Below are 16930 nucleotides of genomic sequence, written 5' to 3'. Positions count from 1 at the left end.
AATGACTGACACCCTGCTCTGCAACCTGGTCCCATCTCACCCTTGGTTCCCCTGCACAGTAACACTTTCTGGTAGCTGGATTTGCTTACCGTATTTATTACTTGGATTTCTGCTGCTCTCTTGGCTCCTGCTTTCTCTAACAAATGTCTGTGCTGCAAGTAGGCACCTCCTGTCTTGTGTACCTTTGGCATTTTGCCCCAAAGCGTGCGGATGCCCTCCACAAACACCTGGCCAGCAGTACTGGAGGCAGTGTTTGGGGGTGGGGATAGAAGACTGAGCATACAGCCTTCACAAAGGAACTGTTACAACCACAGGAGTCTAAAGCCATCCAGAGGAAAACCTGACTTGGGCAGCTGATGGTCACTAGGGAGAGAGCCTTTTGGCCCCCCAAAGTTTTGGGGCATTTTTCCCACTGCTCTGCCCCACCATCCCCTCTCAACTACTTCAAGAAGGTCTCTGAGCCACAGTTCATCGCAACTATCATTTATTAAAAAATATATGTCTCCTTGGAAGGAACACTGGTCAACCAACTAGTGTCATGCTTGCTTTGAATCTCTGCTTTTCTTCCCTGGGAGGGGTAGAGGGTTGAGCATCATTCAGACTACATCACTTCACATCAGAGAAATCAACAACATTCCCAGCTTACCCCCTCCTCACCAGAGTCATCATTGGCCACCACTTCACCCCTCCTGCCTTCAATCCAGTGCACTGCCCAGGGAAAGCTGCCACCCTTTCTTCACCCACACTCTGGGCCCCAGACTTTACACTTAGCCTTGTCATGTTGGTAGGAGAACTGTTAACAGATTCCCTAAGTTTGGATGGTAGCACTCAAAGCATCTTCAACACGTGTTGTTTGCAGTGGTTGTGACACAGCGGGCTAGGAAACAACAGACTCAACCCTAGGGTTGAGTATATCCACTCTCTTCTCCCCTGTGTTGTGCCTCCAGTGTGGAGCTGAGGGAGGCATGGTGGCTTCAAAGGAGCACAGTAGGGTGGCATGGGGCCTGAGCCATACCTGCCACCTGCATTTGTGGTCAGAGAAAAAAAGTCCCTTGACCACAATCACTGCCGTATGACTCTGGGAAAAAGCAACAAAGCTTCACATCTCAACAGTAAGTGAATCTTAGCTCTATAGCTCAAACTGACAGCATTAAAAGTCTACTTTCTTCTTGAAGAAACAGTAAGCTACCAGCTTTTACTGAGGGGGTGGGGTAGGTAGGGCATATGAAGCAGCTGTGGAAAAAACCCAAATCAAACTTCTCATCACGCGGCTGGTCAAGCTCAGGGCTCTCCCACTGTCCCAGCACAGGGCTGGACAGCAAGTGACTCCCCACCCCTGCCAGTGAGCCCCATGACAGGGCCTCAGCTGAGCCCAGCACATCCCTGGCAGGTGAGCGAAGGGACACATTACAATAGGAACCCCGGCTCCTGTCAGTTCTCACCTGCTCCCCCTTCTGCTGATGGGACAGCCCAACCCGGGTCACGTAGTCTATCACGAGGTCTGGCTCTTCCAGAACATTATGAGCCTTTAGAACACAGTCAAATTGGATTCTACGCATTCACTTAAATAGTAAAAGTAAAATTTGGAAGAATGAAAAGGCTGACACAGTAGCACAACATGGTTTTGGTTTAACAGCAGCTTAAAAATGAACAAAAAGGAAACCTCTCATGCAGACACATCAGGTGGCATAAAACAATCGGCAATTTAATATGGCGGGAGCACCGTTAGCCATTCTCTGGCTCCCCACACGTGGGCCTGACTTGCCCCGAGGGCAGCATCGGCTCTAGGGTCATGGCTCCAAGCATCTGACCCCCGGGCAAAAGCCCTTTCTTACTGTCCTCTGGCTGATCCCTCCTAGAAAAAAGCCTAGCTCTCAAGAGAATGACCAATGTGGGTGCCCTCAGTCCAGCACTTACTACCACTTTCACTTCCTCCCCAACCAATTGGGATATAAGATGCCATCTGATTAGAATATGAAAATTAAAGCATTTCTCTAATAACACAGTACCATTGATGAAGTCTCCATAGATTTTCTAGTCCAAATGCGTGTGAATATATATATATATTATATGAGAGAGTATAATATATATATATAATAATTTCTATATATTTTATATAAATTACATATATATATCTATATATAAATAAGATACTTTCTGTCGCCATGATGCCGCGCTGTCCTGAGCCGCAAGGCCACATACAGATCGTAGCAAAGCCCGGGAGCCTCTCCTCATGTGGTGTGAAGGGCTCACTTCACAAGCCGCGCAGCTGTCCAGTCTGTCTTTCCATCAGTCCTCCTCTCTTCTCTTCTGCTTGGTTTTTATGAAAACAATGAATCTGATGGATTTGCACCTGTGCTAGTGCTTGGGAAAGGTTCATGCAGGAATGGGCACAGTCACATGATGAGTGAGATGGCATCATCCCGAAAATTAAACTGAAACAAAACAAAAATTTAAAAAAACAGAACAGGACTAGAAAACTTAATTTTTGGACATATCTAAAAAAGGGGACAAGAACAGTAGTCATTTGTTCTCCCCGTGGGGACAGGAATGAAGAGGGAGGAGGGAAGAGGGACTTGATTTCTTCTGCTCACAAGAGAATGGTTGGAGGGGATTCTTCAGAGTTTTTCAGGGGATGGGACCCAAATGTAGTGCCCAGACTGGTCCTCAATGATTTGTTTGATTTTGTTATAAATCTCTTCCAGTGAGTCACCCTGTACAATGGCTGAAAAGGAAAACAGAATTATTATTATGGTCCACAGCAACCCCTCAAACCCTGACAGTCTGGTCCATCCCAACCAGCCCACAGTTCAGCCCAGCTTGTTCACTAGGTGGCAGTGCAAGAGCCTGGGACAGTGGGGAAACTAGCAGGCACTCAAGGCCCAGGTCAACTTGCTGAGACAGTGACACTGGCGGCAATGAGTAGGAAAATGTGTTGCTTAAAAAAATGTTTACTGAGCACCCATTAGATGCCAGACCTTGCAGTTCGTACTGCTCTTGGCTGCCATAAGGCCAGCAGCCGGCAATTCTGATGCAGCCTCATTGGAGGATTTGGACAATCCTGGTTATCCAGAGCAGGAGTTGCAAGTCACAATTTCTGGCAACATGCAGTGCTCCTGGGGCCATCACATCTGCATTATGTCAGAGGTCAGCCCAGCAAACAAGGACACAGTTGCTAACAGAAAAGGGAGCTCCAGTACCCAAGGTGTGCAAGAACAGTTATGAATCCTGTGGCCAGCTAACCCTGTAGCATCACCAGCTAGAGTTTACTCAGCACCAACCTGCACACATAGGTCACCATACTTCAAAAGGTAAGCAACATATTACACAGAAACCTTTCCAACCTTTAAAAGTAGGTGACCATATATACATGCACACATGTGTGTGCACACACTGACAGAGAACCTGAACACCACACCAGGGAACCATCATCATCAACAAACGTTCACTCAGCATGTAAAACATGCAAGGTGGCCACTGCTGGATGGGGGAGCCTGGGGGCGTAGGGAACCAAACTAAAACAGGGAGCTACAATCTAGGAAGACATGAAGACAGAATGTATAAAACAATCAAAGCATTTGGTGATGAGGTTGAAACTATAAACTGGCTAAACTACTCTGGCTGGAGGGTACTCGAGTACTTTGGAAATGCTCGAGCTCAAAAGCAGCCAGAAACTGTGCCAGGCATCTAGGCCTCTTGGAAAAACCTCACAGAATAGGTGTCTGCCTGCTCCCACATTACCCCAGCTGCACAATGGGGAGACTTACCTGTGAAGTATTCTCCAAACTCCTGCTCCAGTTTCATGGCTTTGTCATAGATCTTATTTGCTTGTTCATATGTTTGCCTTCGGTTCATTTCCCTTCCAAAGATACAGAAGAACATAGTACCAAACTAAGCTCTATGTTTTGACTAACATAAAGGGTTGCTCCAGGCTCTCTGGAAAGCTGCTTAGCTGCCCTCCGAGAGCAGTAGTGGCCCAAGGCTCAACATCTTCCCCAAACTTCTAAGTCTGAAAGCTCAACTACGGGTACAAGCATGAGGACACAAATCCAAAGGAGCCCCCAGTGAACAGAGAGGGACACAGACTTTCCACTGAGTACCCACTGGGTCTTACCCCTGCCCAACAAACCACTTGATTTTTATTGCCTTTCCAGAGTCCTCTCCTAGCTGAGAATCTCAGCAAATACTTACATAAGCGCTTCAATGGACTTGGGCTTGATGAAAATGGCAATGGGGTAAAGTTGCGATTGCTGCAGCCTCTTGATAGCATTGCCAGAAACATCTAATATGCAGTGCTTGCCCTAAAAAAGAAAGGACTGCCATCAGTCCACCTAGTTCCCATTTACCCATGATGCTGACCCCAACATCCACCTGTGGGAAATGTGGGGCCACCTAGAGAGGCCTGGAAGATTCTACCTCTGAGGTACCCAGGCTTCACATTTGGCTCCTACTATCCAGAAAAGGCCACATCTGTAGATGCAAGCAGGGTGATGCTCTGGGGTGAGTTGAACAGAGGAGAGAGACATCTCCAACCAGGGGCTGGGAACATGCAGAACGGGCGCAGCTTTGGTCAGCACTGCCACCGGCTAGGCTATGTGCTGGAAGGACAAGGATCCATGCGGCACTCTGGCAGGAGTGTTTCTGTGCTCCCTTCGGGGGTAATTTTGTAGGGCGACCACTTCTCTCCTTACCCTCTCTGCAACTGCCCTCACTGACTGGATGCTGGTCCCATAGAGATTGTCGTTGAACTGGCCTGCCTCAATGAACTTGTTGTCCTGAATATCCTTCTCCATCTGTTCTCGGGAGACCACAAAGTGGTAGTCTTGCCCATCCACCTCATTATCACGCCGAGGCCGGGTAGTATCTGCAGGAAGAGAGGAAATGCTCTGTGGTACAAGGACAATGTCCTACCTCAAGCCACCGAGGGCTGACTTGTTCCCCCCCTGCAGGGCCCCTGAGTCACTTCAGATGAATGAGGGAAAGAGGCTGGGAAGAAGTTTATCTTGCCTATATCTCTTCTAATCACCAGGTTTCACACACACAAGGAGCTATCTGCTTTAGCTTCAACTGGACCAGAAAGATGGGGTTTCCTGGGCCAAGATCTGGCAGAGAGATGGTGACAAACGTGGTACAGGAGCCAGCAAGCCTAACAAGCTGTCCCAGCTTTAGGGGAATATATGGTTGCTTAATCTCTTCTGGGGGGTTGGATGCACCCTATTCTCAGAGATACCTAGAACCCAGCTGCAGGCCCTCTCTATAAAACATGAGAGCAACAATAATTCCCAGGGCACCAATGCCTCCCTCCCAAAGACACCCTGGGCTCTCACGTGGTACACAGGATCCAAATTTATGTGGAAACTCCGAAATTAGGTCATCGTTGACTCTGTCCTTCATGGGGCCCAGGATGATGACAGGCCTTGCATAGTGAACTGGAGAGCGAGCATGGATACAGTCAGTGAGGCCCTCACCAGACGGCCTGACCTCCCTCCTTGTCTGCCTAGAGCAATGAGGTGCTGGAGCCACTGCTCAGACAGAGCAGCACATCTTCAACCATTTTGCCTTTTAACTACAAAGACATCAAAGAGCCTTTAATTTGAGAATATCTAATTCCAAGGCAAGTATGAAATCAGAAGCGTCTCCCTTTCCAACAGATTCAGGAGAAATCTGTGCATGGGTACCAACAGCTGAGCAAGGTTTTTCAGAGCAGCCATTGGAGAGGGATCAGAGCCTCTCTTTTAGCAGCGGCCACACACCCACTGAAATTGACCTTCACCATCTCTCGTCAATCTCTCCTCTGTCTCCATGGCCAACCACTGGTTTGGGTCCCATAACTACCAGATTAGCTCAAAGGCAAGACTCTCAGAAGGGGGCTTACTTTCTTGCCGTGTCACTGGCTCATATGACAGAATAGCATCCTCCTGTCCTTCTGCAACAAAAATTAAAGACATGTTAGCACTTTATAATCTGCCTCCTTGTATCCTCATCTCCCTACAACATTCACTGCACCCCAACCTCTATCTGAAAACAGCCTTGTCAACTGGTTCTTGCTAACAACTGTGCTGTGGGCCTGTCTACTGCCCACTGGAATGAAAGCACAGGAAACCATTCATCACCCCTAAGACAGGAGTCAGGAGTCCTCTTGTTCAGCAAAATATAGCTGAGCAAAGGAACCTGACCCAGAAGCCATTAAAACTCCACCAAAAACCACCCCAATGTCCCAGAACTCTTCTTATAGGTAACAGTCAGCTCTGCTCAGTTGCTCTCTTGCTTCAGAAAGAATCACAGGAAAAGCTTCAAGTGACGGAGACACACTGCCTGTGTCCCTCATCTGCGGGCAAGGGAGTCAGGGCACTCATGCAGGTCCCCAAAGCTACAGCTGAACTTTACCCTTTTTAGGGTCTGCCTATTTCCCTACACTGGGAGAAGCACCCAGAAAAGTGGCACAAGGTTGGGCTAAGGTCCCCAGTGCCCTTTAAGAGCAGTACTGAGCCCTGCTCGTCCCACACAGGAGAGCTCCGTCTATCCCAGCAATGATGAGGGCTTCCTAAGACAGTCACCAAGCAACTTGGTACTGGGTACTGCTGCTGCTGCTAAGTTGCTTCAGTTGTGTCCGACTCTGTGTGACCCCATGGATGGCAGCCCACCAGGCTCCCCCATCCCTGGGATTCTCCAGGCAAGAACACTGGAGTGGGTTGTCATTTCCCTCTCCAATGCATGAAAGTGAAAAGTGAAAGTGATGTTGATCAGTTGTGTTCGACTCTTAGCGACCCCATGGACTGCACTCTACCAGGCTCCTCTGTCCAAGGGATCTTCCAGGCAAGAGTACTGGAGTGGGTTGCCATTGCCTTCTCCAGGTACTGGGTACTAGGAGGTCCCAAAGTGACCGATGGCAGTGCTAGGGAAGGCAGCGATATTTGCATCAAGCCCTGGGATGCATTCTCAGGGCCTGTAGCTACAACTCCTAAAAGGCCAGTAGTCCCGAACTTCATGGGGTTTGAATTGTGGCTTCTCTGGCCCGGTCATAGGATTTCTGAAGGAAACCTGAGCTGTCACCTGGTCATTTAGCCCAGTAAAAAGGCAAAGACACCAAGCTGTCGCCCAGGATGTACTAGTGACCTGGAAAGGCAATTCAGGACAATATCGCCCAGGAACCATTCTCCTTTTGGTCTCTGAGTAAATATGTGAAACTGGCAGCTCCTACAGCCGCAAGTGCCTACAGTAGGGATGCTTCTAAGTCCTGGCCAGAAGTGTAGGGCATATATTCTATCCTTTAATCCACAGCCTAAACCCCATCCCACAGGGACAAAATGGCCACAGCATTTCCAGGATCTCCAAGTGTACATGGCTAAAAGAAGCACTAGCCTCTGAACAGATATGGCAGCCATGCAATGCTGGAATGACGATGGCTGGGCTATGTGGTAGAGCTACATGACATGAGGAAGAATGACACACACTTACTGGAACTGCTTTCGCTGTCACTGGTGTTGGATGTCACTCCCTCTGCAAGCCAACAAGAAAGAGACTCTGATTCAGAACACACCACTGAGAGGTCACACGCAGCACAAAACTCAAATGCTCCAAGAGCCGGATGCTAAGCTGCCAACCAAGCCAGGTCACGGGAGGCCTGCCACATCAGGCTACCAGCTGGGAGGTGCAGCTCCAATCCTGAGACCCTGGCCACCTCACACTTGTCCCCAGGGTGCTTTCAGTCTTTCAAGGCCCTCCATTATAGACTACAAGCTTCCTTCCATTCTTCATCTGAATCAAGAGAACTGACTTGGACGGTTTCCAAATACTATCTCAGAATGCATCTCCCAATGCTATCAATAGGAAAGGAAAGGCAGTGATAGTAGCAAAGAGGAGCCCAGTGAGCAGGCTGCTCTTGAATTTCCTCCCCAGATAGAACCCCTGAAGAACAGAATTGTGTGGTGCTTCAGGACTAGGAGGCTAAGCACTGGGCTGGGTGAACAGTCACCAGGGAATGACATGTTGGCCATCTGGTGGAACCAACAGCCCTCCTGCAATCACTACCCAGAAGGAGGGCTCAGTCTCAGTGGTGAAAGGGGATGCTCCTCCATCCATGAAAAGACGACAAAACAGAGACAACAAATGAAGAAGAATACATGGAAGATAAGATGATCCTCCTGTCAGACTGTTGGGACCCACCCATATCTGAGTGGGCAGAGCAATCATACTCACAGGAGGCACAAAGCACAGTTTGGCCCAAACAAAACGCACTACTCCCAAGATGACAGCAAATGGAGGTGAAACATGAACAAAACAAACTATGGAGTGAGGCATTGCTCGTTTCAGCCAAGATGACACTGTTCCAGACTGATATGCTGTGGCCCCCAGGAAAGACTGGTTGAGTCACCACCCATGATAGTTCCTGAGTAACCCACGGAGGAAGTACCTTTACCCTCATGCCTTTATTATTCATGGAAGGAGAGTATCTGCTGACAGAACCCGCCGGGCACGGCCACATGTGTGCACACACGCACCTGTGTGCACAGCAGGGAGGATAAGGCCCTGTCATCTAAGTCCCTTCTTTTTTCAACTCTAAGATTATTTTCCAGAGGTGAGAGGATGGTCAGAGTTCTCCAAACTAAAGCACTAAATAAACATAGTCCATAAAATGCTCTTGAGACCCCCCCACCCACTCAGTCCCTTAGAGACGCTCTGGAGAGCCAGCCCACACCATCTGCTGAGGGCCCTGAACCTGCTGGGACATCCCAGATGTTTGCTGGGTAAAGGGCTTCATAGCGCTATCACCCCCTGTTTAGACAGACTAAAACAGCTAAATCTTAAGCCCAATTCTTTAGTGTTGTGTCACTGGGAGAAGAATACAGCGGGCAGGCACCCCTCACCTCAACAACAGGCTAGAGATGAGCTTAGTGGTCACCCCTGGAGAAGCACTTGCTGCCCCCCTCACTTGTAAGGTGGAATGCCAAGGCAGCTCCACACCATTTCAAGGTACGAAAGGAAAAAACAGACATGAATGATAGGCTTTTATTATGGTACCAGGGATCCAGAGCAAAAGTGTGACATTCAGACCCACTTCTACTTCCTCCTGTGGTGGTATCCATTCTCACAAACTCTCTCACTGCCATCCCCTCCACCCAACCCCACGTCCCTTATACCCCCAACCCCAGCATCTCCACTCATGCCAGAAATACAGTTAACAGTATGTAAGTTTGACTTACTCAGGTTCTTTGCTCCATAATAATCGTCACTTAACCCAGGGAAGTCCTAATTTCACAGACAGCAGAACAAAGAGGGAGGGAGGGAAGAAGGGAGGGAGGGCAGGAAAGAATTGGGGAGACGAAAGAAAACAGAGAAAAAAGACAAGGGGAAGGAAGAATACAGAGCCAGGTGAGCATCAGTGACAGAAGTATGAAATATCATGAAGACCTATAGCTACAGTGAGGTTAAGAACTTTGCTACAGGAAGAACGTCCTGGGTCACATAAAATGCCTGGACTTCATGCTGCCCAATTTGCTGCCAGAAGGCCTCGGAGTGAATGACCTCTTTGAGGTGGTCTAGAGCCTACACAGGCTGACAAGACAGACAGGTGACTTACCAAGGCTTGGAGTACCTGCTTTGACTAAATTTGTAGTTACAGAGCCATTTCTGCTTTGCCCCTGAAATCATCGTTTCCCTTTGAAGGTGAATGAAAAATCAAACATCTATATGTGGCAGAGAGGCAGGTACAATTATCATCATCCCAAGGAGCTTCCCAATACTAACTTGCTCTGTCCAAACCCTTCAGGGAAAGCTTCATGCAGTCTGAGGTGTGGCCTTCCAAGCTGACATGAGTTGTGCAGACCACAGAGGATGAGCTCAGCTTCTGAAGAATAAGCACTAGGCAGTTTCAACTCTTATCTGACAGCCAATTCCCTCCCCCATTCAGCTAGGCCACTCAACAGTGAACTCTCCTAGGTTGGGCTCAGTGGGTAACTTTTGGAATTTGTCTGGTGAACTGTGGTGACCTCACCTCAGGTCTCTATCTCAGATCGCCTTCTTATTGAGCTCCCCAGGACTGTGAGCCCTAATCTCCATCATGACAAGGGCACCCTTGTAATCTACTAGCTACCACCCCAGACCCACGTATCCCATGACCACGAAACACGTTGGCCTAGAAAAAGGACATTCCCTTCCAGAACGAGGTTCCTGCTGTCCCAACAGCCCAGGACAGAGGTTTACAATTCACCATGAGCCACATGAGAAATATTTCAACAGCCTGACCTGGTGTTTAAGGTTAGGGTGAGAGCAGTTAATTTCTGAGGTATATGGCAGAAAAAGAATATTTCTCAGCGTTGCAAGTTAACTTAGCCCAGCTTTATGGCCTTTTCTACCAAACCAGTTTTGCGCTTCTTCAATAAACCTTTATTTGGACAGTGTTAAGTAATTCCTGTTTGGTGTCAATTCCTTTTAGCAAGAAGGATTTTATTTTGAAAGCTGGCTCTGTAATCACTCTGGGAAGACAGCTGAGTCTGTTAGAGCCTTGTGAACATTCTGTGTGCAAATGCACATGCATGTAATTCAAGAACTAGGCCCAACTCCGGGTGTCCAGATAAGAAAAGGCTCTTCTCTTGACATAGATGAGCAAAGATAAGGGAAAGAAAACACAAGTGAAAGAAGCCGGGAGAGCAACACTGAGTCCCTAGACTTGATTCTCTTGAAAAAACATTTTCTAAACTTGACACAGTAGCTGGTAACTGCTCATCAGCACCAGAGCAGAGCTCAGCCTGGCACTCCCAACACTAGTGGTGCCGGGACTTCCCACTGAGCCCACCTGCAATCACTTCTACCTCAGAGCCTCCAACATCCTTTCAGAAGGAAGAGTTGGACAAAAAAGACCCAACATCGCCCTGTACAGACCAATTTCTACCCTGACTCTGCAAATACACAGGTACACACACACACACAAACATGCATGCACACAATGGACGGATGGACACGCATGTGTGCGTGCGCACAAACACACACACACAACACACTTGCCCAGTCTTCAGTGCAACTGAGGCAGAGAGGGTGGGGCTGTGGGTGATCTGCTCTCTGTTCCCTGCTGCTACTTACGTTCCTGTCCGCTGCTCTCCTGGGCCATGTTTTCTTTGCTCTTGTAAAATGGAAACTTTCGAGAGAGGCGGAAACTCTTTTTACGTTTCGTTTTGATCGACTGTGAAAGAACATGAAGATGGAGGGGAAGGACAGAAGAAAAAAAAAACAGAACAATGGATTTTAAAGCATGCAAGAAAAACTAAAATGGAGACAATGGTGAGCTAAATAAAAGACCACCTCTCACAAATGGAATCTATGAGATTAAATGAAAGTTGATGTAAGAGGAAAAATTATGTTTACAGGAAAATGTTGTAGGGATGTTAGAGGTTTCTACCTAATCCAGACTCACAGCACTCACTGGTACATCCTAAATGACAAAGGTCACTGTAGCCTCCTGGATACATTCCCTAAGGTGCCACTGATAAACAAAGAGCCATCTACTCCATGTCTCTCTTCCCTCTACTGCTCCGGAAGTTCTTTGGCCTGTGAAGCTCACAGAAGAAAAGGGGTGAATGGATAGAGCCCTCATGCTTTGTTTGGTCTGGAGGGCAGTCGGAGCTCTGAGGCTGGCCTTCCTGGCTGGATGATGAAGCCAGGCTCTATTCAGGGTCCCCACAGCTCCGAAAGGGTCTACAGCCAGGGAGACACCCACAAATGGTTTCATATGCCCCAAGAAAGACAGCCTTCCAGACAGTGCAGCTCCAACACATCTTCAGGAACCAGTTACCCAGCTGAGAGGAGTAACCCTGGCTGTAGAGTTTGGATGTCCCCTTTCTCTGCTTTCTGAAAAGCAGTCAGTGTTCTGATAGGACAGAGGCAGCACCCTGAAAAAGAGATATTCTTTTGCACTACCTAGTTCTCTTATCCACCAAACAGATTTCAAGTTTCTTATGCCTCTTTACATATGGCTGACTTCCTTGGGGATCCCCACTTACCCTGTTAGATTCAATCATCCCCGTCCTGGCATGAAACTTCACGGTTTTCAATCGAGCCCTTTCTTTCTTTTCCACCCTGTATGGGAGTGAGAAAGAAGTCCTATTACTGCCAGTGCATGGTCTCAGCAGCCATCTTTGGCTCACTGAATCATAATCATGTCCTGAGCACCAATTCAACACCAAAAAGGAGTAATAAAGCACATCTACTGCTCTCAAGCACTTATAGTATAATAGGTAAAAAAGAAATACCAGGAAGAGGGTAAAGAAAGCCCCTCTCATGATTATGACAACTCACCTCTTCTTACTGGGGATCACACCGATTTGCTCACTTTCTCCATGTGGAGTCACCAGTCTTGCCTGCCACCACTCATCATCAGATGCATTAATGACGTGTAGAATGTCACCATAGGAGAAGCTGAGACCTTGACTTGGCAGGCAGCTGTCCCGAGTCCGGTCATAATCAAACAAGGCTCTGGAAACAAAGTAAAAGATGAAGTTGTTGTCTCAACCCTAGATGGATAGAAGGGTGGTTGAGGATGGTGGAGGAAGGCCAACCCAAAGAGTCAGCACAGACCCAGCAACCTTATAGCAGACCAGAAAGAATCCTATGGGAGACTGCATCCTTCTTTCAGTCTTGACAATGTAAATATTCTATTCTCCCAACAAGGTACATAAGGGAAAAAAAATCTTTCATGACTCCCATCTCCTCCCAGCTTCTGGACATGAAGTGAAAGTCCAAAGCAGAACACCCTTGCTGGTCTTCTCCCTCAGACGCATCCTCCAGAAACAATTTAGCTCTGCCAATGGACTGTCTCAGTTTACAACAAATCTTCAAAAATTACTTGAAAATAGGACATAAATGTTAACTACAATCCCAAACAATGAATGGTAAATGCTGTAGAAATACAAAAGAGAAAAAGGCCCTGGGTTCTGTGGCAACAAATCCAAGGCTGATTTGACCCACACAATGATAAACTTGACAGGGTCTGTATAAATAAGTCTCCCAATTCAATTTTTTTTTTCTCTCTCTCTCTCTCTCATGTATAGTAAACTGGAGGCTCAAGGAAGAATAATTTGACTGAGGTCACACACCAAACTAACCTGGGATAGAACCCAAGTCCTCTGACAAGACATGTGGAATAAAGATTAAATGGGAAGGTAGGAGAAGGTGGGAAGAGAGCTATACCATCTAGGCTTGAAAAAAAAAAAAAAAAGGTGGAGACCAGCTAGGTTGTAGGTGAGTGTTATGGAAAATGAGGTTGGAAATAAAGATCTGGGGCAAATTTTGGAAGGCCTTGAACAGACCTGATCCAGTGACCTCTGAAGATTTGGGAGTAAGGAAGAGACACATCAAAAGAGGCTTAGAAACATTAATCTGACCTCATATATGATCACATACTGGGAAAGGGGTAGATTTGAAGGCAAACTTAAACCAAAGCTACAAGCTCAGTCCTTTAGGACACACTGCTGACTCCTGCTCTGGAGAAGCTGGTACTTGACAGCAGAGCTCCCCTGCTCAGGGAACAAATCCATCTACATGAAAATATCTACTTTTCTCCTCCTCTGGATCTCTCCTCATATAGAGACACCACAAACAGGTGAGCAAGAAGTTTGTATTTTTCTACTTGCAATCTAGGCTGTCTTCATATTCTCTGTTAACATCTTTTTTTAAAATTAGTTGAAGGCTAATTACTTTACAATATTGTAGTGGTTTTTGTCATACATTGACATGAATCAGCCATGGATTTACATGTATTCCCCATCCCGATCCCCCCTCCCACCTCCCTCTCTACCCGATCCCTCTGGGTATTCCCAGTGCACCAGGCCCGCACACTTGTCTCATGCACCCAACCTGGGCTGGTGATCTGTTTCACCCTAGATAATATACATGTTTCAATGCTTCATTGAAAACATGTTTCAATACAATGTTCTCTCAAAACATCCCACCCTCGCCTTCTCCCACAGAGTCCAAAAGTTTGTTCTGTCTCTGTTAACATCTTTACACACACAGCCGAGCAGAGTTCCCAGAACTAGTTCCAAGACTTAGACTTCTACCTGCAGTATGGTGGTATGTGGCTCAGCTGGAAGCTGCAAAGTAAAACATACTATTTCCCCATGTGCAGGCCAGCCCAAATGAAATGGAGAAGGTTGTAAAACTGTGGAGTGTGAAATACTGTTGTTGCTGTTTAGTCACTAAGTCATGTCCAAATCTCTTGCATCCCCATGGACAGTAGCCTGCCAACTTCTTAAAATGCAATCCTTAAGAAATCATTGTCAGATTATTTGAAAATGAAAATACCCGAACTTTGACAAAAGACCTTTGTATGTGCATGCTCAGTCATGTCCAACTCTTTGCGACCCCATGAACTGTAGCCCACCAGGCTCCCCTGCCCATGAAATTTTCCAGGCAAAAATACTGGAGTGGGCTGCCATTCCCTTCTCCAGGGAATCTTCCTGGCTCAGGGATTGAACCCAGGTCTCCTGAATTGCAGGCAGATTCTTTACCACTGAGCCACCAGTGAAGCTCTCAGAAGACCTTTATCTCCCTCAATTTACACACTCAAAGCTATAAGGAGAGAGGTCAAGGTCAGCAGGTTAAGGAGGCACTCCATCCCTGAGGTTCTTTCTGGGCTTTGTGTGACAGAATCAAATCTGAATGCATTTACACTGCGTTCAAAACCGTGCCCTAAAGCAAGGAAGGTATTCTGTCAGAGGGTCCTCTGAAGAGGTGCATGGTAAAGACCTTATCCTAAGTGACAATGAGACACACTAAATGTCATTCTGAGCTTCAAAGACTAAAACAAATGTAGTAAGGAAAGGAACAGAGCTTAGATTCAGAACAAATCAGTTTGGAGAGGAAAGGAAGATGTTTAAGTGAGTTAGGAGAGATTAGGATGAGGTTCTAGAAGATTAGAGGGGAGAGTTTACTGGTTATAAGTTTAAAACATAAAAGGGACAATCCAAAATATATTTTAGCACCTCACAGAACTATATTGATATTTGGCAATAGCAGTAAGAAGCTGAAGTACATATGGTAAAGTGGACATAAATGTTTTGTGGATGAGGAATCCAATTATTGGTTATTGATTAAACATCTGAGATTTAAATAAAACTAACTTACTTCTAAAATGAATTTCAGACACTTTACAATATTAAAACACATAACACAAGCTAAGTAAAAACCAAATAAGTACAGATCCAAGGCAACAAGAATGCCAGCAGTTCCCACTGCAGTGTCAGGAATGGAACTGTTTGACTTGTTTTTTAACCACAGGCATGTGTTCCTTTTACAACTTTCAAAAAATGTAAGACGATTTTAAAAGGAACTGCTTTCAAATTTTTTAGGTGTTTCTTTTTCTTTTCTAACATATTTCTAAACAACTGCTTCTTCTTGTTTGTTTTGTTTTTTATATTTTAGGCATTATGTATTGGTTTTCTATAGCACTCACCCATCCTTTATCCTCTGCTCTCCCAACTTAGTTACATCACATTTTTTTGGTTAAACAATATTTAATTTTACATCATGACATAAGTGGTATTCAGAGATGACTACCCCTCCTTTCCTATAAACTTTTTCTATTTTTTTTCCTGGTGGAAATAAATGCCTGATTTTTAATTTGACTACATTTGTACATCTGTATTATTTTGTAGTTCTGTTATTTAACACATAGAAAGCTATTTAAATTTACTATTTCTGTTACAATATTTGAAAGCAAGTTAAAATATTTGAGAGCAATTACCTTTGTGTAGCAAGAAAAGGGTAAATAGGCAAGGGCTTTTTTGCATATGCTATTGTAATATTTGAGATTTTTAACTATCCATATACCTTAATTTCATTAAAAATTAATATAAGCTCATTATAGAATATCTGAAAAATAGAAAGCCTAAAAAAAGAAAAATCACATTTAATGTATCTTAGAAGTAACTCTTCATACTATTGTGGTATTGTATAATATTGTATAATAAACACATAAATCAAAACCACATATTTCACTAAGTTAAAAACATGCTATCTATACACTATTTTGCAACCTCAGTTATCACTTGAAATTGTTTCATTAATATCTGAAATATCATTGACTATTTTCCAAAACTAATATTTTTAATGATGATACAACAACCTATTCTTTATTTTTTTTAAATTTTTTTCCCAATTATTTTTATTAGTTGGAAGCTAATTACTTTACAATATTGTAGTGGTTTTTGCCATACATTGACATGAATCAGCCATGGGTTTACATGTGTTCCCCATCGTGAACCCCCCTCCCCACCACTCTCTCCATCCCATCCCTCTGGGAACAACCTATTCTGAAGGATATCCATTAATTAAGAAAATATTTATCACCATCTAACATGACCAGATACCACTCTTCTAGGCACTTTTAGAAAAAGAAAAAAAAAAAAAAGGCATGGGGCAGGGAGGAATCAATAAACCAAACATCTGACTTAGTCATTTACTTCAGATGAAGAACATGTTTGGCTCTAAGTTTCCTGGGAAACAAGGAAAAAAAGTTAACTTCCCAATAAATGTTTCCTGCATACTATCTCATAAATTTGTGAATGAGAAATACTGAACAACAGAATGGACAATGCCTTTTTTAAACCATGATTTTGTCAAAAACATAGCAACACAATAGTTGTATTTGAAATTCTGAACTACAATATCATTCTCAGTTGAGAATGTAAAAGGTGTATTAACAAGAATTTCTTTTTCTATCAATTGGAACTGCAAATGAGTACAGAGCTTTGTAGAACATCAAAGCCTCAAAGGTCATTTCACCCCACTTGCTATCTAAAAAAGAAAATCCCTTTGATACTCTCTAAATTTCTTTTCAGTGCAAGCATTTAATGAGTCTCAGTCTTTCCTAGGTCCTCTCTACCAGGCTAAACATTCAAAATTCTTTCAACAGTCCTTCCATTGTCGTGATCTTGCT

The 16930-nt window shown here is 45.2% G+C and overlaps 1 protein-coding gene across 7 annotated transcripts in view; it reads right to left on the bottom strand.

Moving 5' to 3' along the window:
- Positions 1-467: 467 nt before the first annotated feature.
- The window catches only part of DLG3 (discs large MAGUK scaffold protein 3), a 54538-nt gene continuing 38075 nt past the window's right edge, over positions 468-16930 (bottom strand). For 3 of the 7 annotated variants that reach the window (XM_065915320.1, XM_065915321.1, XM_065915322.1), the window contains 9 exons: positions 12292-12468; positions 11997-12072; positions 9204-9249; positions 5876-5926; positions 5328-5429; positions 4692-4864; positions 4192-4301; positions 3768-3859; positions 468-2725 (listed from right to left, as the gene is read on the bottom strand). In XM_065915320.1, coding sequence (XP_065771392.1) covers positions 2619-2725; positions 3768-3859; positions 4192-4301; positions 4692-4864; positions 5328-5429; positions 5876-5926; positions 9204-9249; positions 11997-12072; positions 12292-12468 — 934 coding nt within the window. In that variant the 3' untranslated portion in view covers positions 468-2618. Of the gene's footprint in view, positions 2726-3767; positions 3860-4191; positions 4302-4691; positions 4865-5327; positions 5430-5875; positions 5927-7458; positions 7501-9203; positions 9250-11079; positions 11180-11996; positions 12073-12291; positions 12469-16930 lie in introns of all 7 variants that reach the window. The other 4 variants (XM_065915323.1, XM_065915325.1, XM_065915319.1 and 1 more) reach the window with 3 other exon arrangements.

This window comes from Muntiacus reevesi, chromosome X (genome assembly GCF_963930625.1).
Source record: "Muntiacus reevesi chromosome X, mMunRee1.1, whole genome shotgun sequence".
NCBI classification, from domain to species: domain Eukaryota; kingdom Metazoa; phylum Chordata; class Mammalia; order Artiodactyla; family Cervidae; genus Muntiacus; species Muntiacus reevesi.
Note: the sequence above shows the minus strand (reverse complement) of the source record. Positions and strands in the feature narration are given on the sequence as shown.